This window comes from Salvia miltiorrhiza, chromosome 2, assembly GCF_028751815.1.
Source record: "Salvia miltiorrhiza cultivar Shanhuang (shh) chromosome 2, IMPLAD_Smil_shh, whole genome shotgun sequence".
In the NCBI taxonomy this organism is placed as follows: domain Eukaryota; kingdom Viridiplantae; phylum Streptophyta; class Magnoliopsida; order Lamiales; family Lamiaceae; genus Salvia; species Salvia miltiorrhiza.
In genome coordinates this window covers 63,988,640-64,011,937 of record NC_080388.1, presented here as the reverse complement: position 1 = coordinate 64,011,937, position 23,298 = coordinate 63,988,640, and the positions used below count along the sequence as shown (strand labels likewise).

Genomic DNA, 23,298 nt, shown 5'->3' with positions numbered 1-23,298 from the left:
AAAAAATTTCAGCATATATATGAGTTTGGTATTTGTACTCTCGACTTCATGGGGTGGGTTATTGTAGTAGTGAGTATATATGAGTTTGGCTCTACTCTACAATCTAAATCCCACTTGATCTTATCATTAATTTGGACTTTTCTTTCTTACTTCATTGCTTACAAGAATTAGGCTTTTCTTCTCCATAGTTGGGCCATTTCCCGCCAAAAATAAAATTACATATAGTTGAAGCTGATAGTGCATGTAATTGCTGCCATATTCTTCTTGTCACCTTTTAAATAGTGTATTTAATTAAATCAAACAATTTGCAGCTCCATGAGTCCAAACTTAAATCGATCGTCTCGTCGTTACCTATATTTATTATTTATTTGATGTGACAATACCAATGATTGAATATATAGGCACCAGCCCTTTCTCAAATGTCGTCATCCATCATGCCATATTGCTGTCTTAATTAAGCTATGCAGAGAATTAATCTTATGCTAATGACGGAATCCACGCCTAATCTCAAGGCTAATTCAAACGCCGGCCCAAGCCGGCTTTCATTCATTTTTATTGCCCACCCATTGTGCATGAACAACACCTTTCATTAAAACTTGTTTGAGAGACTCAATTTATCAAAAAACATGACATAAAAAATCAAAATAATAGTAAAGTATATTAATTTTTTTCTATTAAAAAATCAGATTACTAAGTCTTATTATTATTATTTTTTTGATACGTAGGACAATCTCCATGGAGAACTACTCAAACCATAGTGCTCTTGGTCCGAATATGAAATTAGAAATATAAATTAATTAAGTGATCAATCATTGTTAGCACAATTTTGTCCTTATTATCAATGAAATCCATTTCAGAAGATGCTTATACTCTTTCAACAGGTAAGCCTTTCGGATTCTCAATATTTGATTCTGCAAATTACTGCTTCTATTCTCTCTATTAGCTTTTTTTCACACACAACACAGTTTCTGTTCGCTAATTTTACTTTTTCAAATATTATATTTCCATGTAAGTTAATTACCTCATTGAAATGAGTTCTTGTTAGATTATTGCGTTATTTTGTGCATTTTGGTATTCAATATCTTGGTGATTATATGTTAGGCTAAATTGAAGCTTAGAACACCCAATTCTTCTGTTTAAATGGTGTTGCTTAGAAGCAATGATACCATGGTAAATACGGAAGTGATGAAATCCAAATCTTCATCAGCCATATATTCATCATACCGTATTTTTATTTGTTATGATTGAATTTTGCTTATAGCTGTAGGTGGTCTGAATAAAGACTCTAAATTATGATTCAATTTTGCTTGTAGCAGTAGGTTGGCAGTAATGGAGTTTTGAACTGCTCTTCATCTTCTTCCTGAAAGGAAAGGAAAAGAAAGAAAGAAACTAGGAGTAATGGCTGGTAACCATAGGTTTAAAATGGAAGCAAATGATATAGTTGGATCACTGACCTCCATTGTTGGGAGTTTCATCCAAGATAGACTGATAGACAAAGAGCAGAGGCTCCGACACAAGGAGCAGTGCGCGGAGAGATTAGCAGCTGAGAACGGAAGCCCTCACAACGACACAGAGGTCCGTTACTCTGATCAAGCAGTTCTAGCAAATCTTGACTGGGGGATCGATGCCCTTGAAGAGGCGATCAGCACTTCCCATGTGGAGACCAAGATGGCACGTCTAGACTATGCTGAGAAGATGCTGCAAGTGTGTGCATTGCTAAATTCGACCCAACAAACAGCTGGAGTCCCTAACTCCTACCTCTCAGCTTGGGCTCATCTGAACCTATCATACTTGTTGAAGTTGAGGAATGAGAGTCACAATGCTGTGCTTCACATTCTTGAAATGTTCATCGTTGAACCCTTTTTCTCGCGTATTGATTTTGCTCCCGAGCTTTGGAAATCCATTTTCCTGCCCCATATGAGCTCCATCCTTGGGTGGTATACAGAGGAGAGGAAAAGCATAGTGATGGATGTGATCCCGGATTCCTCGGACCTGTCCTTCACCGTTGATTTTGACGAGTCTCTACTGTTATCCGTGAGGCCCGAGCAAGCAGAGAGAATCCAGCAACTGGAACAGCTCTATGGTCAATCTTTGGATGAGAATACAAGGCTATATGCAAAGCACTATAAAGAATGCATGAACTATGATGCTGCCACCAGCAGGAGGGTGGTCCCTATGTTGCCAATTGCAGAGCCTCCCACGACTCCTCTGCACGACTTCAGCAGTCGTTCAATTCCAGATTACGTAAAATTTGGTCCAATCTTGCCCAAGAGTGCTGGTTTTCCTATTAGGTATTCATATTTTGGCCTGTTTATGTAACTTGACACAGACTAAAAAAGTGTGTAGCCAAACTGATTCTTCGTTTTTCTTCAATCAGAACGAAGGCCGTCTCCACCTCAGAAAATGTAGAAGACTCTGCTGGCTGGGATGTTGTGGTAAGGCTGTTATGGATTCATGATTAACTCTTAACTCTTGAGCAGTATCGCATCGTCTTCTGTGAATGAATGGATAAGATTTTCATGTCCGAATATTCTGATTTCTCAGGACGAGATTCCAGAGGAGTGCGAAGATTCAGATGGATGTATGGAAGCCATGGAGAGATCAAAAGAAAAGGATGATGACATTGTGTCAGTTTTGAGCAGCAGAAGCATCAGATCAAGCAAGGAGGTGGAGAGGCAAAGCGTAAGGGCTACCAGTCGAAGACAATCTCCTCATAATAGCTCTCCAACAGATTCTCCTACAACTCCTTGCTCGAGGACTTCATCTCCAAAATCAGCCAAAAGCTCAGGAAAGATGCAGACATCTATGCTCCGCCTTCTCTCCACCCGTGCAATGGACTCAGTTTCCAACTCTTTGCCTATATTATGTAATGACAACTCAAGCATTAGCTCAACAGAGACTGATGAAGAAACGACAGTACGTTTTAAACCTCATCTTACTTCAAAGTAGTTTCGTATTTGGGACTTAAACTGAAAGTGGAATAGACGAGCAGGAACAGATCAAATCTCCGAGGAAAAGCACTCATCACACACCATGCGAGAGACAAGCGCTACCAAAGAGGTTTAACTGCTAATCACTTGTTCAAGTTCATTCTCTTCAACTCAATTTGCAGTAGAAATACTAATTCATGTTTTCTGTTATTTGCATTTGTTGAGTTCCAGTTCGCTTAATCAAGGTGAAGATGGCAGCCTGAGCTACATGTCATCTCCAACATCTGAGATGTTGACTCCTAAGTCAAGGCCGCCAAAGGACTTTGTATGCCCTATCACTGGCCAGATTTTCAATGATCCTGTCACACTTGAGACAGGCCAGACGTACGAAAGGAGAGCCATTCAAGAATGGATGAGTCGAGGAAACACAACTTGTCCCATCACACGGCAGCCTCTATCTGCAGCCTCACTCCCCAAAACCAACTATGTTCTCAAGAGGCTAATCACCTCTTGGACAGATCAGCACCCTGAGCTTGCTCAGGAGTTTTCATGCATTGAAACACCGCGAAGTTATACAAGCTGCAGCGACGTTCCTTCATCTCAGGCATCGACTCTTCCAAGCCAAAGAAACATCACCAGTGAAGCTGATCGCCGTAAGACTCAAAGATTCACAAGAGCAGCTGTTGCATTATCAACGTCGCCTACCAGTGTAATATCTCAAACTTCCAATGAAGCAGTGATCAATGTGTTGAAACCTTACATTCTATGTCTTTGTAACTCTGAGGACTTGCAAGAATGTGAAGCTGCTGTTTTGGAAATAGTCAAGATTTGGTTAGAATCCAATGTGGGCTCAGGAATTCACTCCTACCTATCTTCACCAACTATAGTGAATGGATTTCTTGAAATACTGTCTGCTTCTCGGAACAAGGAAGTACTCAAAACAACCATATATATTCTGTCACAGCTGATATGTGCAGATGATCGTGTCGGTGATCTGCTTACGAGCATAGACTCTGACTTCTACTGCTTGGCTGATTTGCTGAGGAAAGGACTCTCTGAGGCAGCACTTCTTGTGTACCTGCTGAGGCCGTCGTTTTCGCAGCTCTCTTCGCATAACCTGGTAACCACTCTACTCCATATCATTTCCAAGAAAAGTGAAGATCAAATTGGTTTCCAATATGCTGTAGCACCCAAAGATGCTGCAATGGCATTGCTTGAACAAATTGTTGCTGGTGGAGATGAGAGTGAGAGATCGCACAATGCAATGACTGTCATAAAGGAGAATGGGATTCCTGCTTTGCTGAACTGCCTTAATCAGGCGGATGGAAGAGAGTCGATTCTGTCGATTCTTTTATGCTGCATCAGAATTGATACTGCATGCAAGAGAACTGTAGCAAGCAAGATTGAGTTGTCTCCAATTCTTGAATTATTTCATGGTGGGAATGACAGTGTGAGAGGGATATGCATAGAGTTTCTTTGTGAGTTGGTACAGATGGGAAGGTATATCACAATTCCCACATCTTCTGCATTTTCATTGCATTAAAATACACAAACTTTTTGCCATACACAAACTGCACATCAGCGTGGCTACTTGGAGTACATGTGTATAGTCCAAAACGACGTAGTATAGGAATTAAGTGAAAAACGACGCTGTTCTTACCTTTAAAACTCAGAACGACGTGTTATGTTGAATTAAGGGCTAAGCTACTAATTAATATTTTAAGGGTAAGAAGGACATCGTTAAAACTTAATTCCTATACTACATCGTTATGCACGTGTATTCCAAGTAGCCACGTCAATGCCACATCAGATTTGGTTTGCCAGGAATAGTTGAATCATGAAAATTGCAACAAATGGAAAAAAATTCAAAGTCGTTTGCAAAACCAAGAACGGACACAAGTTAATGCATTTCAAGGCCATTAACCTTTTTTCAACTTCCAAAATATACATACTTGCTCCATGTAAACTTTGATATGCATTCCTTCCAAAATTTCAGGAGAACATTCAGCAACCAGATTTTGCAAATAATAAAGGATGAAGGAACATTTAGCACCATGCACACCCTCTTGGTTTACCTGCAAATGTCACCGATGGTGCAGAAACCAGCCATCGCCACCCTTCTTCTTCAGCTTGACCTGTTGGTTTGTTTTCTTTCGTTCATGTAAAATCGAGGTCAAGTAATGCAGATTGTCTGATGTAGTAAGGTGTTCTGATTTCAACGTACCTTTTTCATCTCAGACTGCTCCACGGAAGATGAGCATCTACAGAGAAGAAGCCATGGAAGCATTACTAGAAGCTCTTCAAAGAAAAGATTTTCCATCTTCTCAAGTCATGGCTCTTGGCACACTGTCATCTCTTTCGGGGCATTTTGCTGGCTCTAAGAAGACATATATGGAGTGTTGGCTACTAAAAATCGCAGGATTCGACCAGCCTTACAATGCTATGATGAGAGGGGAAGAAACAAAGACCAATGAAGCAGAATATGCTGAAATTGTAAGAAATGGTCCTGTTTATGACTTTATGTAGATTTCATTTTCCTATGGTGTATTGATTTTGTTTTGAAAACGCATATTCTTAGAGAGAAGAAGAGAAAGCATCAAGAAACTGGGAGAAGAGGATGGCATTTGTGCTGTCAAACCATGAGAAAGGGTTGATTTTCAAAGCTTTGGAGGAATGCTTAGTAAGTAACTCAATAGAGATTGCCAAGTCTAGCCTCATCGTGGCTACGTGGCTCGTGTACATGCTCTATAGCTTTCCTGATTGTGGCATAAGAGACGTTGCACGCAAATCCTTGCTTGAGAAATTCATCAGTGTGCTGCAATCATCAAAGAACCTCGAGGAGAAGATACTGGCTGCCCTTGCCCTGCGAGGATTTGTCAGTGAAACAAGTATGATTATCATTTATTTTATTTATCAAGCATGAAAATTGTAAGAGTTAGTGACTAAAGGTTTGTTTTTTTCATGCATAAGGAGGGCTGAATGAGATGGGGGCGTATGCTAAAAGTATATGGAAGACGTTGAGGCGGCTTAAAAAGAGTTGCACAGTGGTTCATGATATAATGAAAGCATTGATGAACTTGCCCTATATGGATGCTGTAAGTAGTGTGTATAAATGATAAATCTGTCGTCATTGTAAATTTTTCACATACTTGAAGAGTAAAACATACCCCTATTTGTGCAGGCAGAGCTGTGGTCCTGTGTCGAAGGTCCTGAATTGGATATGTCGATGAATGGGGAGATCCTATCGATGCTCCATATTAGAAATCGGCTTATAAGCAGCCACTCTGATGGGACTATAAAGGTTATAATGAATGGTGTTTTAAGTCATGTATATGTGCAGTTCTTGAATGTTGAGATGCATGCAACATTACCACATTCTTAGTTTCCTTCTATGAAGTTTTTCTGTTTGCACTTCAGGTATGGGACACTGGAAAAAGGGCTCCCCGACTGATTCAAGAGGCGCGTGAGCACACGAAGGCTGTCACGTGCCTTTACGTTCCTCCTTCGTGCGACAAGTTATACAGTGGATCTTTGGACAAAACAATCAGAGTAAGGCCTCCACTCTACAGATTACAAGCTCCAAAAGCAAATTTCTATTACATTGTTCTATACAAGAGTTGTTTAATACTATGATTTACCATTTACCCAAGATTCTTGTTTCATTTTTATTATAATAGGTTTGGACAATCAGACAAGAGGAGATTCATTGTATCCAAGTGCACGATGTGAGGGAGGCAGTGGTGGCTCTAGCAGCCAATGCTAGTGTGGCATGCTTCTCAACTCAAGGAAATGGAGTCAAGGTTAGTAGAAGAGTAATAGCCTTAAAATACACAAATTTTACGTTTATTGCAATTTCATCCTGATTTTTCCATTCTAGCAAATCAAAGCTGATGTATTATAAGAAGACAATGTATAATGAGAATGCTTAAAGAACACCAACGTTGTACAGGTGTATAACTGGTCAGGTGTTCCAAAAAACATTAGCTTCAGCAACAAAGTGAAGTGCCTGAGACTGGAAGGCGACAAACTCTATTGTGGTTGTTCTGGTTACTCTATCCAGGTAAGAAATACAACTTGGTACATATATATATCTTCAAGTTTTAAGAATGTGGAAAATGATAACAGGAGGTGGATTTGAATACATATTCATCATCAGCATTCTACTCTGGCGCCAAGAAGTTATTAGGCAAACAAACAATCCACTCCTTACAAATCCAAGATGGTCTTCTATACGCCAGCGGCTCCACCGTTGATGGTGTAGCCGGAAAGGTATGACAATTAAAACGTTTTAAAAGTGAGGGAAATGTTTACTAAATTAAGATTGCATTAGGTGTTTAAACTGTCGAGCAAGGCCGTGGTAGGATCTTTGGCAACTGGTGTAGATGTGCAACACAGCAGTGTTAACAATGACTACATATTCACAGCCACAAAATGTGGGATCATAGAAGTGTGGCTTAAAGAAAGAGTCACAAAGATTGCTTACATCAAAATGGGAAGCGCAGGCCATGCAAGAATGACGTCAATCGCCTCAGATGCCCACGGCCAAAAGCTTTTCGCCGGAATGTCTGACGGCAGGCTGCAGGTAACGTCTTCACAACCAACCAACCAAAAAAACACTCTTTTACCATTTGCTATCTCATCCTATTTTTCTGTCGATTATTTGCAGGTTTGGAGCTTGGACTAATAAAATTTTCTGAATCATCAATTGCGCCACGCAGATGTCATCACTCTGCATTTTCAATTTTTGTTTCAACTTAAGGGTGTAATCAGCTCGAATTGCACTTGATTAAAAAAAATCACAAACTTGCTTCTGCTCAACTCATTTACTTGTTAATACAACACATAACTAACAAAATAAATGCTTTTAGATAATTAAATATCAATGTCAATTTGCATCCCATCATCTAATGTATGAATAATACAAGAAAGTCTTTATTATCAATTTTTTACTTAATAAGTAAAAATTAGTTAGCAAAATAACGCTAATGTAGAATAATTTATTATTACAAATCATTCAATTATTTTTTAAATCTTATAAGCTCTTGAAATGTTAAGATCCATGGATATTGAAGCTTCTAAACTCTCTAAAATAATAAATTTAAAGTTTTTTTTTTTTTTTTTTTTGATCGGACAAAGTCATGTTAGATGTTAGTAGTTAGTTCCCCATCCACTCCAAGAACCACCTTATCTCTCCATTCACCAAAATCCACCTTATATCTCCAATCTCCAATTCGCTCCCAAGAGGGATCGAACCCGGGTCACTTCACTAAAGTAAATCTCAATTAACTTTAACCGCTGCGGTACCCAAAGACTCCCTCGTGTGTTTCTCGCTTGGATGCGGTTTATACTCCCTTCGGTATAAAGAAAAGTAGTTAGTGGAAATCATTTTGGTAATTATAATTGATGTTTTCCTCATGAATGTTGTGACGAAATTTAAGAAAAATCACATCTGAATTCATCCGGGAGAAAGAATTAATATAGGGTGCTGCATTCATCCCAAAGGCATTGTATTATACGCCAGAGAGTCAAACTTCAGCCCCATTCTAATTACCAAAACTTTTCATCAAATCTGTTATATATATCAAATATAAACCATCTAATTTCTCTTTCAAATTTAATAAAATTTTAATGATGTGTATAACGGATTGAATGAAATTTAAACTGAAACTTTCTCGCGATCAAATTCGCAAATCTGTGAAATGGAAATAGTAAGAAATCTATAGAATAATAAGGAAATATTCAAGTAGCGTGAGGATATAGAAATCCATCAGGAAATTGGACTATGATTACATCAAAGTATCAGACGACCGTCGTGAGATATTGTAATCCAACTTCATCATTTGGCTCCCAAAATTGAATATGCAAACAAAAATAAAATAAGCAAAATATGAGTATTTATTTTATGAGATTCATGTACCGAAAAGAATAAAGATGTGGATTCGCGCAGCGAGTGCGCTTCAGTAGCTTAGAAACAGTGGAATCCATTTTTCTTTCAGGATGGGGAATGAAAGACGAACACTGTTATTTAAAGGAGAGATAGAGAGTGGCGCGTTGTTGAATTAGGGTTATTCTGTTTTGTTTGTGTAAACTCATTTTTACCCTCCCTCCCACAACCGTTTTCTTGATAAATGTTGAAAATATTTCTCTCAAGTCTCAAGTTCAACCACTGAGTTAGGTGTAAAATATACTCCCTGTCGCGATATCGTTTTCACATTGTAAACAACAGAAATTTTAAAAAAAGTGATGAATAATAGTAGATAATAGTGGATATTGTAATGAGTTGAGTGTGAGTCCCACAATAAAATATTTTTTAATGACAATATAAGATTAAGAAAATAAAGTGTTATGTGAATCTTACAACTATAGTGGAAACGATATCGCAGACAGATCGAAATGGCAAATGTGGGAACGATGTCGTGGACGAAGGGGATAGTAATTTTCTTTCAATTCTTAGATTTTACTAGGGCTGGTAAACCGGTGCTGATTTTTCGGTTAAAATCGTAACCAAACCGAAAAAATTGGTTATCGGTTAACCGAAAATCGATTTTTCCCGATTCGGTTCGGTTATCGATTAGTACTCTCACAATAAACCGGTTAATAAAATATTTTTTTGTTCTAAATAAACATAAAAAATTAGTTGGTGGAGTGGATAGGACTTCATCTTTTTTTTGAAAGGCCAAGGTTCGAATCCCACTTCCTACAAATTCATTAATTTCGATTTTTTTGGAATAAATCGGACCGGTTATTCGATTAACCGATTCGGTTTTCGGTTACTCCATAAGGCCTAATTCGGTTCCGGTTAACCGATAAACTGGTTCGGTTACCGAACCGACCGGTTTACCAGCCCTAGATTTTACTCCATTTACAAATACTAATTAATAATTAAAAAATAAAAAAAAATAATAGAAATGTATTTGATCAACAATTAAAAATTAAGTTCTGGTTCAAAAAAGAAAAAATTAAAAATTAAGTTATACGCGATAAATATCAATTCTAAATAAGTGAATAATTTAAATTGTGAATATACGGTAATTAACAACACTATGAATATTGTTGACAAAAAACAACACTCTATAATTATTAATTACAAATAATGACATTAAGAAATAAGAATTCAATATTATACTCCATTCGTATATTACAAATACTCAATTTTTATCATTTTGGTACGTCTAAAATAATATACTACTACTAGTCTATTTTTATTTATAGACACGAGTCAATAATATATTACATTCAATATATCAATTTGTTTATCTATTCTCTTACACGATGGCCATCTTTCCTTATTTACAATATAATTAATTATCATTATTAATACTATTATTCAAATGAAACTTTCGATCACTTATAATACATTCAATTATTTTTATTAAAATTTGTATCGTCTTCTTTTATAAACAGAAAGATAATTTTTCAAAAACATTCCATACATGCAACATTAGTAGTGAAGAAACTAATATCAATAGCTCTGTGGACCAATCAAGACTTTCAACGCCAACTACACATTTTTGAAATAGCAATATATGGTTGATTACTAGTGTATTACCTGTCGAAATTCGACGGTACATATTTTCTTGTAATTTATATATTTTATGTTATTCTTATGATAATTATATAAAATAATTTTTTATGTAAATTATTTATATAATTAATTAAATTAAATTAAATTAAATTAGTAATACATTTTAAATTATATTAATCTCAACAACTTTTAGCAATTAAATTATTAATTTTGTTGAGAACATAAAAATACCCATTAGTTTTCATATGAAATTTTATAAAAAGTTGACGCGTAAGAAAAAAAAAAAAGAGTAGAAATACATATAAATTTGACATAGGTATGATGGAGGATTGATTTGTTGCATTTGTTGTTACAAGATTTATTAATTTTGTTCAATTTTTTTATTTTACCTTTTGACCATAATTTTATATGGAGTTTGAAAAATCATAATTGAATTGTGAGTATCATATAATTCCGAACTTCTCGCCTGATATTTAAAAGACCATAACTGATTTATCGAACATCGTATCATTTGGAGTTTTAAGACCAACCAAGTTGTGGGCATCATCTCGTCGCAAACTTGACAGATCACCTCTAACTTCTGAGCATCATTGTCTGAAACTTGAAAGAGAATCATCTCGTCTAAAACTTGAAAGAGCATCATCTCGTCTGGAGTTTTGAGCATCATCTCATCTAGAGTTTGAGAGAGCATCATCAAATATGAAATTATATTCAACCATGACTCCAATTGTTAACTATCTAACAAACATAACTCTAACAATTTAGATATTTTATTTATATATGTAATTTTATTAGTTCAAACTCTAGAGAGAAAGGAAAGAGAAGAGTTCTTAAAGCAGTAAAAGAGAAAGCGTGTGCTTTATTTCATCATCGTACGTATTTATAGGCATTACAGTCGGGGTAAAGTAATAAATTCGTCTGGTCATCTATTCCGCATGCTCGCCATTAAACTAATTAAGGCTATTATTAGATTATAACTTGTCAGGTTATTGTCCCCTAATTACAGAGCTGGATTCAGTCCTCATCATCCCGCTCTGGATTTCCTTCATTGGGGCAGACTTCTACTCTTTGGCTCCGCTCTGCTAAGTAGCTCCGCCTTCTGGCGAATTGTCTCTGGCGTGTGGCTCCGCGCTCTGGCTCCAATAGCTTAGCTCTGACTCTGGATTTGGTGATTTGGCTCTGGCTCTGACTCTAATGACTTAGCTCTGACTCTGAATCTGGTGACTTGGGCTCTGACTTTAATGACTTAGCTTTGGAATCTCTGCTCTGGCATCTCTGCTCTGGCAACTTGGCTCTAGCCCTCTGCTCTGGAAGATCTGCTCTGGTTAGCTCTGCTCTGGTAGCTCTGCTCTGGCAACTCTGCTCTGGCAGCTTTGCTCTGGAAGCTCTGGCTCTGGCAACTCTGCTCTGGTTAGCTCTGGCTCTGGCATCTCTGCTATGGCTAGCTCTGGCTCTGGCATCTCTGCTCTGGCAGCTCTGCTTTGGCAACTTGGCTCTGGCCCTCTGCTCTGGTTAGCTCTGGCTCTGGCAGCTCTGCTCTGGAAGCTTTACTCTGGCAACTCAAAATGGTATATATGGACCCAATCAACTGTAATTTACATATTCTGTTGAAAGGCTTGTAACATATCTTTCACAAGTCAGAAACAAAATTTATTCAAATACGAAGCACTAAAATTACACAGCAAAAGGTTTGCTTTGCTCCCTAAACACAGCAAAAGAAGAACAAAAGTACCTTGTGTTGGCTGAAAAAACACGATGCAGCGTAAATCATTATTAACTAAGGAATTTATAGCTAAAAATCTAGGTATGCAATTAAAACTTATAAATATCGGAAAAGCGAGGATTAAGAATGTAACCTTGCAATTTCGTGCAGCGTGGTACTTTGTAACCTGGATTAGGAATCTTGAGCAGTCAGCCGACACTTCTTTCTGAATCAGTGGAGAGAGTTAGCATCTAGGAATTGAAGTGTGATCGATGTGTTATGAATCAAATATAATTAATTAAGATTAAGAGCATGAACGTGATGGTGATGAATGGTCTTGCCAAAACTCGGACCTTCTTTCTGTAAGGTTTGCTCTGCTCCCTAAACACAACAAAAGAAGAATAAATCACTATGAAATATATGGACCCAATCAACTGTAATTTACATATTTCGTCGAAAGGCTTATAACATATCTTTCACAAGTCAGAAACAAATTTTATTCAAATACGAAGCACTAAAATTACACAGCAAACGGTTTGCTTTGCTCCATAAACACAACAAAAGAATAACAAAAGTATTAAAGTACCTCGTGTTGGCTGAAAAAACACGATGCAGCGTAAATCATTATTAACTAAGGAATTTATAGCTAAAAATCTAGGTTATAAGTTTCCATTGTTAAAATTCTTTTCAAAATTTGTTCTTTCTAAAATAATAATCATTCTATATTTAAAATAGTGAAACGTGTTATTAAATTAGGAAACTAATTTAATACCTACCATAGGTGTGTAGGAAGAATCACGGCAGATCCGGAAATAGAGGTATCAAAACAGAGAAGTCGTCGGTGGGGTGGGGGTCGACGGCACGGTGGACGAACTCCAGGGCTCAGCGATGACTCGGCGGCGGACGAACCGCAAGCTCAGCGGCGACTATTTCGCCGGAGTCTAGAAGAAGGAACGACAATGGGTTATAGGAAAAAGAAATCTTAGGGCTCTTGTATTAATTGCTTCGAATGGAGAATTCTCGTGGGTTTAAGAAGTGGAAACAGAAGCGAACTAATTAAGGAATGGAAAAGGGAGTCAAAGATGAGGCGGAGCAACGCCGCCCTTAGGACGGTGGCGACGCTGGAATTTAGAGGGAGAGAGAGGCGGGCAGTTTAAGGGGGGAATTAGGGCTCGATTTGAGTGTGCAATCGACTTTAGAGAGAGAACAGGATTGAGAGAAGAGATGGAGAGTGAATGGGGAGACGACGCCGACCGGATTCAGGGACGGCGGCGATGGGGAGGGAAGCATGACTTTTGTTTTAAAAGTGAGAATGAAAATATATAGATTGGATTCTCAAATGTCACGTTCGAGATTGAGATTGAAAAGAAAGAATTTGAGGCCTGCCACGTAGGCTAAGGCCTAATCGTATTATAGAATAGATTGGTAACTTCTTATATTTTATTTTTTATTTGTCCCTATAATTTCCTTTTTCCATTTTTCAAATATATATCACTATTAATAATTTTTATTTATTTTACTTTTCACATTTTCGCAACTTTCATAATTTCATTTATCTTTATTTTTTACATTTTTAATCTTTCATCTTAAAACTCGTGTTTCTTTTTCTAAGAACACCTCCAATGAGGGTGGCTGAGCCGCATCAATGCAGCGTGGAGGCGGTCGCGCGCTGGCGCACCCCTGAGTGCGATGCGGGAACGATGGCTAGTGCTGGGTGTGAGTGAGCAAATGCGTGGCACGTGTTTACGCACGTCCCCTTTAAGAGCATCCACAATGCTTGCACCCATAGTGGGTGCAATAGAATGTGTCTCACTTCTATTGCACCCACTCCAACAATGGTATTGCACCCACTCGGGTGCAATAGATTTTATTTTATTTTTGAATTAGTTTTATTCTAGTTTCCATTTTAAATTTACAATAATTGATAAATTAAAATTTCATTGAATTAAAATTCAAATCCTACATTGATAGAAATAAAGTTGCAATACAAGAAATTAAAATCCTAAATTACTTAAATTAAAACAAACATAAAATAAAAAATTCTAAAAATCTACGGGATGTTGTTTCGTTGCTTGATCTCCGCCACCTTGCACATGTGAAACGCCAAACTCATGCCTGATTTCCATTGATCGTGACATTTTTTGTGCATGGCCTCAAACCTCTTCGAATCCTTCGACACCCGTTGAAAGTGAGATTTGATTTGCGTGACGTCGCGTGAAATAGATCCTTGGGGCCTTTTAGCGTTGTATTCGGTGCAGAGGGAGCCCCAAAACTTCGCCCCTTTTTGATCGACACCCACCACAGAGTCGTGGGTGTGCTCGCAATACAAACGGTAAATTAGCACCGTTTCTGGCGGATAATAGTTGCTATGTTTGGCCACCGGCATAGAAGCAATCTCCTCCACGTCGGGATCGGGGTCGGCAACAACGGCAAAGCGGGGGTTCAAATTGGTGGCCGCCGCTTGAAAGGCATTCGATTCTTGCGTGAACGGCGAGAATCCTTGCCTGGAAGCATTTGATTCGCCGGGGGATGGATTTTGAGGGTGTTCACGCCAATAGTTGCTCCAATCGCCTTCCATTTGTTGAAATAATGTAGAAGATGAAGAAGAAAATGAGGAGAATGAATGAATGTTTGAGGATGAAGAAGAAAATGAGGTTGTATATGTATATATAGAGGGGCTATAGCAAAAAAAAAAAAAAAAAAAAACGCCAACGGAAAAAAAAAAACGGTACAAAACGGCTACTGATTCATTTTAAATTCTGTTTTTTAATTTTCCTTTTTTTTTTTGGTTTGAAATGGGGCGCATGTTTATACGCCCCCTCCTTCGCTCCCGTCTCCGCCGAGTGCAATGCATCGCCCCCCCTTCACACCCGGGTGCAGCAACGGCGCTGGGTGCGATAGGCCGGGTTCGATCCGGCCATCGCACCCAGCGATGCCGATGCTTGTAAAGGAAGAAGAAAGGGGTGGTGGCGGCGGGTTTAGTATGGTTGTTTTTTATGTTTTTTATTTTTAATATATTTTCTTTTATTTTTAATTTTTATTTTTTTTAAATTCTTTTAATTTTTTTTACCTAATTTTTAATTATTGTAATATTTTTATTTATTATATTTTATTTTAATTAATGTAATTTTAAATTTAATTTTAATGAAATATTAAATTTTAAATAGAAAAATAAAAATAAAATACATATTACTATAATTTTTTTTATAGAGTCAGTACACTATTGAAAAGTTATTTGGGAAGTAAAGGTGTAGATGAATTTTTTTTTACATAACACGAAGCTCAACCCGTAGCTGTGACGGCCCATTTAAAATGTTTCTTCGTCATCCTTCACTGGTTTGAACCTCAGCTTCTAAGCTTTTCCGCTTAATCACCGGAGCCATGGCGATCGACACCGTACCGCCGCTCATCTCCGCTCAAATCAATTATCTCCTCAGCCACTGCCCTTTCTCCGTCAAGGTACGCACCTTGTTGTTCTGAAACACAAATGTAAACGCACTTTACTCCCTATGTAGACGGCGTTGCACCTACTACTTTACCGTTGTAACTTGACAAATTGGAATCTTCTTTGAATACCTAAAGTCTCAATTCAGCAAGAAGATGAAATGACATTGCAGGTTGAGCAAATGTGGTCGGGATGCAAAAGCCCTAACTTTCTTGATCGCTTCACTCTAGTTATCCCGTACTGCCTTGACCATATAAAATGTGAGTGAGAACATTTTCATCTTGTGTTCGTTTTACTTCTGTGTTTTTTATGGCCTATTTCTATAAATATGTTGAATTATAAAATTTGATTGTTAATATTAGGGGATGTTACATTCAATGCTATGTATCCGTTGGCGGCGCCCGATGTGATATTTGGACCTGAAGATGAAAGTTTCCAGCCGTATGTCGGTGGCACTGGTAAATCTAGTAAAAATTATTTGGCCAATTGGAACAGTAGGGATCCGTCTCAGCTACATTCTCTTATTGTTGAGCTAAGGTGAAGGTTCTTTTATTTATTTATTTATTTTTTTCTTTTTTGTCTACATCTGACTGCAATGCAAGGGAGGATGGTTAATTTCTTTGTGTTTTACTTATGAGGCGTTTGTCTCCTTGCTGAATTAATGTTGTAGGGATGCATATATGGCGTACCAAAGGAAACGGATAGGTGAGGTTGACGATGAGAGAGTAAAATTCGAAATCAGTACTATGCTTTCAAGAGAGGTTAGTGTTAATAACTTAATATATTCCGTTTTTGCAAGAAAAGGCTACTATATTTAAGTTTGCTATTTGCTTTCAGATTTACAAGCAGTGACCTTCTGGTGCATTTAGCTTCTCATGTCTTCATTTACACATATTTTGATGTTCTTCTAATGCAATTTGATGTCATGTTATGTACTTATGTTCTTGTGTTTGTGTCTTTCATTCTCAATAAGGAATTTGATAATGAGATTATTCATTCGTTACTATGTCAATCCAGCCTGAAACCTATGGATTGACCCGAATAAACCAAAACAATTGAAGGGTTAGGGTCAAATTTTTATTACCTGAAATAGAAAACGGGCTACTAGACCGATTAGGTCAACAGGTTAGATGGGCTGACCCTATGAGTTTACGGGTTGACGGTTGACCCGATGGACTGGGGTAAGCAAAGCAATAGTCTATTTTTGTAGTAGCCAGTAGCCACCACTTTAGATCCCGCTTCTTTGCTTTCTCCACCGTTTAGACAAGAATCACATACCTCTATCCTAAAACTAACATTTAATGGTGTTAGTTCGGGTAAAGTAGCATTTATTTAGATGAAATAGGAAGATATCAAGTGAAGAAAAATGGACAGATAATATAATTATGAGATCTTATGTTGTAAGTTCGTGTGTTTCTTTACCCCATCAATTGAATAATCTTGTTACAACTATATTCTATTATCTTTCATAGGTTTAATTGGATATAATCTCATAACAGCTATATTCTACTATCTTTCATAGGTTTAATCGGATTGTGGAATAGTTTCTTCTTTAATACAAGGATGAGTTAGAAATGGTAGCTTCCAGTGATATAATTCAGTTGGATCATTAAGAAAAAAAATATATAGATTAAGTTTTATTCATAAGCTTTCTGGCCTGAATCTGATTGACCCGATAGGTTGGCCTGAAACCCAAGAGTTTAGGGTTAGGGTTGAAATTTTCTAACCCCAAAAAAATGCCAACCCGAATAACTCGAACCGAATAACATGACAACCCCGAGTGAGTTAGCTCGAACCCGAGTGGGTTGGCCCGATTGACATCCCTCACATGCAATCATGTAGCCTTGTTATTAAGGACTATAATGATGTTTTAATCTTTTTTGCCATGCCTATGCGTCTTAACCTGGGATAGAGTCTTAATCATGCATGTATCCTTGGCATTTAGGCTTTTCCAACGCCTTGTCCTATATTAACTTGCTACTTGTTGATTTGTGATGGATGTCAAGGCTGGATTTATAGTTGTGTTCCTAAAGGTCTGATTTGAAATCAATAATGCCATGCTTTTTAGTTTTCTTGCACAGTTTATCTTATAATATTAAAATTACAAGAAAGCATTTGGCTTTTTTCATTTTTGAAATTCGGTATTGTTTTATCCAACACATGTCACATATTCTTTCTTCCCTGATATGTAGTTTAAACAATGCCTGGAACTTTGGTGTCGGAGGGTGTTAGGAGTCAGATTGGAAGTCATCAATTATGTCTGGCGAACAATTTAAAGTGAATAGCTAATTTAAACCAACACTGCATCGTTTTCTTCTTCATTACCTGTGAAATTTGGATGTCTATTAGGGATATTATTACTAATTGCTTCATGTCCTTTTTCAATAAATTTACTGATACATCCATTTGTGCATATAGGATTTTATGGAGCCCTCCTTGACTTGCCGATCTTTGTTTTAGAAACTGGTTCCTAATTAATTTCTCATTTGAACGCTTCTCCTCCTTCCTTATTGTTTCTTGCAGCAGTTTCATGTCTCAATAAGTTCTGATCGTCTCCATTCTTTTACAGGGAATTGAGATGTACATGAGTTTAGGGACTGACAAGGTAACTCAAGATGATAAATGTGTTTGGGTCCTAATCATAACCTTTTCCCTATCTTGTATCATTTGAGAATCTTAGATTGATATATACCCTCTAACTTGGTTGGTGGTATTTTTCCATTTGATTGTAGTGTAGCCAGAAGAGGTTAAATTTGCAGTGCCTTTACTGGATATGGATTTAAATAGATTGGTTGCTGGATCCACCTGGAGACATCCACAGAAAGTATACTTACAGGTTGGTATGGAAAAATTGGTTGGCCTTTAGCCTCTTGTAAGTAGAAGAAATCATACAGTGCTTAGAAGTAATTTCAGTTTCGGAATAATCTAAATGACATTGACGTGATTAAGGAATAGGGGCAGCTTCATTTGTCTTACTTAGCAATGTTAAAGAAATAGGAGCAGAAAGAAAAGGGAAAGCCAGCCAATGTTGGCAGCTTCACTTTCGTCTTACTTAGCAATGTTAAAGAAATAGGGGCAGAAAGAAAAGGGAAAGCCAGATAAGCACTCTGTTGTTGTCGGTAGAAAGAGTACCAAGAATAATGGTAAACATAGTTTGTCCTATGGTACACAGAGGCTACAACATCAGCAATCAATGGAAACTGTTAGAGCCTTTGGGCTTTAGTTCTAACTCTCTTAGTCCCACCCACCATATCTTCTATACTTGTTTGACTACTTAATACAATGATACTTTACAAACATATAGATGTTCACATCTTTGTTTCCCTTATACTAACTATATTCAATCATCTTCCATTTATTGACCAAGATCCATTCTATAATGTTAATAGGTTATATTTCCAGTTGGGAAGAAGTATTCAGCTGTACCACCACCTCCACGTCTAAAGTTGATTTCTTCTCCGGAATTGAAAGCCTTATTTTCTACTGAAGATTTCAAACTTCCTACTTGGGTGGACGGGATGTAAGTTTATGTTCTGGTTGAGTATGTGTTCTTTTTATAGTTAGATTCTTAGATTGAGAGTTTTGTGTAAATGTCGTGTATGAAACACTGACTTTTCCCTTTTTTATATATATTTGACTTTTGTAGTGTCCTTTTTCTCTATTTGATCCGTGTATACCTTTACAGGTGCACAGCTGAATATCTTCCAAATTTGGAACAAATGCTGAATTCGCAGGTTTGCTACAAATTTCAAATTTTCCATTTCTAATGATTGATAACATACTGTAAGTTCAAGCTAATAATAAGAAATACTTCCCTTCTCTCTGACAGATTAAAGATGCAGTCTCATCCATTGAAATTAGAAGGAAGTTTATCCAGTCATTGGCTCCTCATCTTGGAAGGCCCATAGAGGCTGATCCGGTTTGCCTTTTTTTATCTTGACCAATGAAACTTCTTATTGTTGGATTTCATTTATCTGTGGCTGGATCTTTATTAATATAAAACTGATCGCCGCTGCTTTCATCCCAGGTCTTTTGCAGAAAAGCAACATTCCTATGTTCATCTGGGGTGTTCACTTTTCAGGTAGGATATTCTAACAGGCTCTATACTTTCTGTTTTATGTTGCTTCGTCTACAATCCTAGCCCTATTCTCCAAGACTAAGTTTCTACGACCATTCAAGTTCTTATTGAAGTCATCGTTCCCATTTCTTTGGGATGCATTGAACATACTTGGAAGATTGTTGGCTTTTATCTTCCCCTTGTTGCCTGATCTTTCACCAAGAAACAAGGATTGAAAAGTTCACATCCTCAAAGGAATAGCCCTGGAAGTGATAACTCCAGTTTGATTAAAGTTGTTGTAAAACTTTGCAATGTGTCTTTCTTCTTTAAATGACTTTACCATTTAACGAAACATCAGATGATGAGTTCTTCTTTTTCCTCATCTTTTCTGGTTTTGGGTGTTTCTCTCATTCCATGAGCCTTTTATTCATGCAATATTTGCGTTAACTTTTATATGGATATATCGTGATGCTTGTACTGATACTAAATCTTTAGATAGATATATATATATTTTCTAGTACAAACAAAATATTTGTCATGATGAGTCTGGAGGAACAAGGGCAATAATAGCTAATGATTCTAGCTTCTGATACTCTCACTACAATGTGGTAATTTTCTAACTGATTTTGCCTAAAGGTTTTCACTCTATTGTTCCAACTCGTCCTGCTGTTCTGGCTTCTCTCCTCCACCCCATAGTTCAAACCTTGTTTTGTTATCAATGAACATGAAAAGGAACGGCCTCTCTGCACTGTACATTTTATATGATTGTGGATATGATACCGCAAGTTATGTTGGTTTGATAGCCCGTTACGGTCTAGCTTGCTGTTTGCTTGAATATAGGTGCACTAGCATACTGCAACCAGATGTGCTTACTACTAGGGACTAGGGAGAGAATTACTCTATAGTGATGGTGCTGTGCTACAGTGATGGACTTTAATCCTTTCATCCTTTTCTTGTCAGGTTCATTTCACTCTCTCTCTTCAGTTCCCAAAGCAGCAACCAGCTTTGATACTTCAGAGTTCCCAGGCAAGAGTCTTTCCAAATCACAGTAGTTCCCAGTTTATATTTTAGTTTGAGATGGCTTACATTACGATTGTATTACTCACAAGTTATGGAATCAACCTTCTATCCATTTATCATTTGATAAAATTCAGTGTTTGCCTATGCCATTTCTCACTCGTACTATAAACTAATGAGGTTAGCTTATACACCTGCAGCATTTCAATTCACATGGCGCACCTGTCAAGTCACCTACTCTATCAGAATATCCATGGAGTCCTAGATGGACTCCATCAGAAAAGGCTGATCGCATTTTGTAAGTAGTGCTTTTGAGTAGGCGAAGAAAAAAACCTTTCTAACAGATCCTTGAGTGTTCTTGATGATGTTCCCTGGGTATTTATTGTGGCAGTGACTTTCTGGCGGACGAGGCCTTGAATTTCAAGAAGTATTGCAATCAGTTGAATCAACAATGAGGGGTACAGTTTTGCTTTGCCTACCGGGTGAGGAGTCTTGTACCATACGCTCTTCCCGTGTCTCCATTGCTTCAATTGGTGATCCAATTGTAGTATCCGTAATTATGTATCTTTGCTATAGTAGGTTTCCTAAGTGCTTCAAGAGAAACTCGATTGTTTTAAAAAAAACAGGAAAAAAATATGTACCTAATTTTTAGATCAGCCTCAGTAAGCAGCAGTCTCGGAAGTTTTTTGCGTTTTGAGAAATTAATATGATGTAGCTGAAAAGAAACTACTTTTGCTGGGTTCGAATTATGAAGAAATTATGTGAGTAATTTGCTGATGGAGTTGGGTTGAATTTTTGAGTTATTAGCTTGTAAATAGATTAATTTTGGATGAATTACTTTTTTGTTGATTTGCATCTGTATCTGAAGCACCAAGATACATTTTTTCGTTTTTCATATGTAGAGTTCAGCAAGAAATTCAAATTAATATTGATAACCTTTTAAAATTATCATTTTCAGTTTTTAATGTAAAATGAACTAATTCAATGAAGAAGATTAATAAAAAATTAGGAGTGTAGTTAAATGGCTAAATTAAAGTGGATAACACCACTTTTTATACAAAAAATAAGTTTCTTAATCTCTGTGCCAAAAAAACAAGACTATTAGGCCGGGAGGGAGGGAGTAGTACATTTTAAGGTCTGGACGTTAAGAAATGAGTAATTTGTATAAAATAAAAGAGAGAATGTAAGTTTTTCCAAGGTTCATTTGTCAAAATAAGTATGAGAAAGAATTAATTACGAGTGATATTAAATAATTATTTGTGGACAATAATAATATATAATGTAAATAATGCATTATATTGGGATATTTGTTATGTGTTGAATTTCTACTTATTGAAATGAAAATTCAAATAAAATAAGGTGACCAATTGAAATGAAATAGAGAGACTAAATTGAAACTCATATCTTTACATATTATGATACTTACATTTCTTATTTCGAGAATCAAATGTTCTTTCTATTCTATCCGCTTACTCAAATTGTACACATCAATTTGTATGCCTTTTAAAAATGAAAAACAAGTACTAACAAATATTTTAAGGATACAGTTTTTGAAAATTACACATGCAATAATAATTTTTTTTTTGCTTACTCTTCATTTTCTAGAATTATCTCAACCAAATTTCTCTCTTCCATTATTACAAACGTCAACTTTGACTATTTTACGATATACCATGCTCATAATATATATATATATATATATATATATATATATAGGAGTCGATTAAAATAAATCATATTTTAGAATATAAAATAGAAATTATTTTTAGCCCTTAGATCATCAAGATTTACGATTAATTAATCACCTTGTTGGATGAATTCATGGTCATGAGTTCGAATTTCATATGTAGCAAAAAATTTATTTTTCACAATTTATACATTTACACAGCGAATTCATAAAAATTCATATATTTTAGCTAACTCGTATTTTATATAGTAAGAAATGTTTATACCGTACGTAGCCTTCCCTATATATATATTGCAAGCAAGTTAAACATTACATTATATACAAATAAAAAATAAGGTGACAAATGTATTTACCAAATAACAAGTTGGGATTGATACTATTATATATATTCGGCACTATATTACGATTTATAATGAATAAATGCACAAAATATATTTAATGCAAGAACTATTCTCCAAAATATAATAAACTAGAATAGATCGATGATATTGAACAAAGTTTTCTAATAATTTTTCTTTAGCATCGATGATTGAGCTATCAATATGGAGTATAAACTAAAAAGCTTCGACATTCTAATTAATTTTTTATTAAGGGATACAAAATTTTATTTCAAGCTAAAATAAAAATTGTAAGAAACGCAAAAGTTAAGATTAAAAGAAAAGAAATTAGAGAAGAAATATAACAAAAGAAAGAAAAACACTGTAGCTGTGAAATGCCAAACGCCAAGAGGTTAAATTTTCTGATGAGGCCGTCACCCTCTGTCGTGGCGCTACATCATTGGCTGTTGTCAACCAAATATTTGAAGTCGTCGCAGACAATCGTAGTTTATTAAACCCTAATCGAGCAAGCGCAGTTCCACCTCAGTCCCTCAACCCCAAACCATACCCCATTTGAGTCAGACTCCCACACAGTATTATATACATACATGCAATTCA

The 23,298-nt window shown here is 36.6% G+C and overlaps 2 protein-coding genes, 1 long non-coding RNA gene and 1 other non-coding gene across 7 annotated transcripts; 2 read left to right on the top strand and 2 right to left on the bottom strand.

The window, feature by feature from the left end:
- The first annotated feature begins 429 nt into the window (after window positions 1-429).
- On the top strand, window positions 430-7,748 carry LOC131011093 (putative E3 ubiquitin-protein ligase LIN-1). Of its 4 annotated transcripts, none has more exons than XM_057938861.1 (17): window positions 430-881; window positions 1,317-2,291; window positions 2,378-2,435; window positions 2,545-2,916; window positions 2,993-3,060; window positions 3,162-4,430; window positions 4,927-5,071; window positions 5,169-5,423; window positions 5,509-5,818; window positions 5,901-6,025; window positions 6,112-6,231; window positions 6,348-6,479; window positions 6,608-6,730; window positions 6,880-6,990; window positions 7,056-7,199; window positions 7,261-7,512; window positions 7,597-7,748. In XM_057938861.1, exons 2-17 carry the CDS (start codon window positions 1,399-1,401, stop codon window positions 7,612-7,614), a joined length of 4,395 nt encoding a protein of 1,464 aa, XP_057794844.1. In that variant the 5' UTR covers window positions 430-881; window positions 1,317-1,398; the 3' UTR covers window positions 7,615-7,748. The 4 variants fall into 4 exon arrangements, with proteins under 4 accessions (XP_057794844.1, XP_057794846.1, XP_057794843.1 ...); XM_057938860.1 differs by lacking the exon at window positions 430-881 and adding an exon at window positions 884-1,008; XM_057938862.1 differs by lacking the exon at window positions 430-881 and adding an exon at window positions 915-1,008 and having other exon boundaries at window positions 1,314-2,291.
- Window positions 4,747-6,231, bottom strand: LOC131011094 (uncharacterized). Its single transcript, XR_009096736.1, has 3 exons — window positions 6,098-6,231; window positions 5,155-5,793; window positions 4,747-5,065 (listed from the first exon to the last, which is right to left on the bottom strand). It is a non-coding gene; the product is annotated as an uncharacterized LOC131011094 (long non-coding RNA).
- Window positions 7,749-8,692: 944 nt separating the features above from the next.
- LOC131013750 (small nucleolar RNA Z161/Z228) lies at window positions 8,693-8,777 on the bottom strand. Its single transcript, XR_009097834.1, has one exon. It is a non-coding gene; the product is annotated as a small nucleolar RNA Z161/Z228 (small nucleolar RNA).
- Window positions 8,778-15,384: 6,607 nt separating this feature from the next.
- On the top strand, window positions 15,385-21,453 carry LOC131011091 (uncharacterized). Its single transcript, XM_057938859.1, has 13 exons — window positions 15,385-15,616; window positions 15,775-15,862; window positions 15,965-16,139; window positions 16,273-16,363; window positions 18,172-18,207; window positions 18,340-18,438; window positions 18,992-19,122; window positions 19,288-19,336; window positions 19,432-19,521; window positions 19,630-19,683; window positions 20,620-20,685; window positions 20,877-20,974; window positions 21,068-21,453. Exons 1-13 carry the CDS (start codon window positions 15,539-15,541, stop codon window positions 21,129-21,131), a joined length of 1,119 nt encoding a protein of 372 aa, XP_057794842.1. The 5' UTR covers window positions 15,385-15,538; the 3' UTR covers window positions 21,132-21,453.
- Window positions 21,454-23,298: the final 1,845 nt, after the last annotated feature.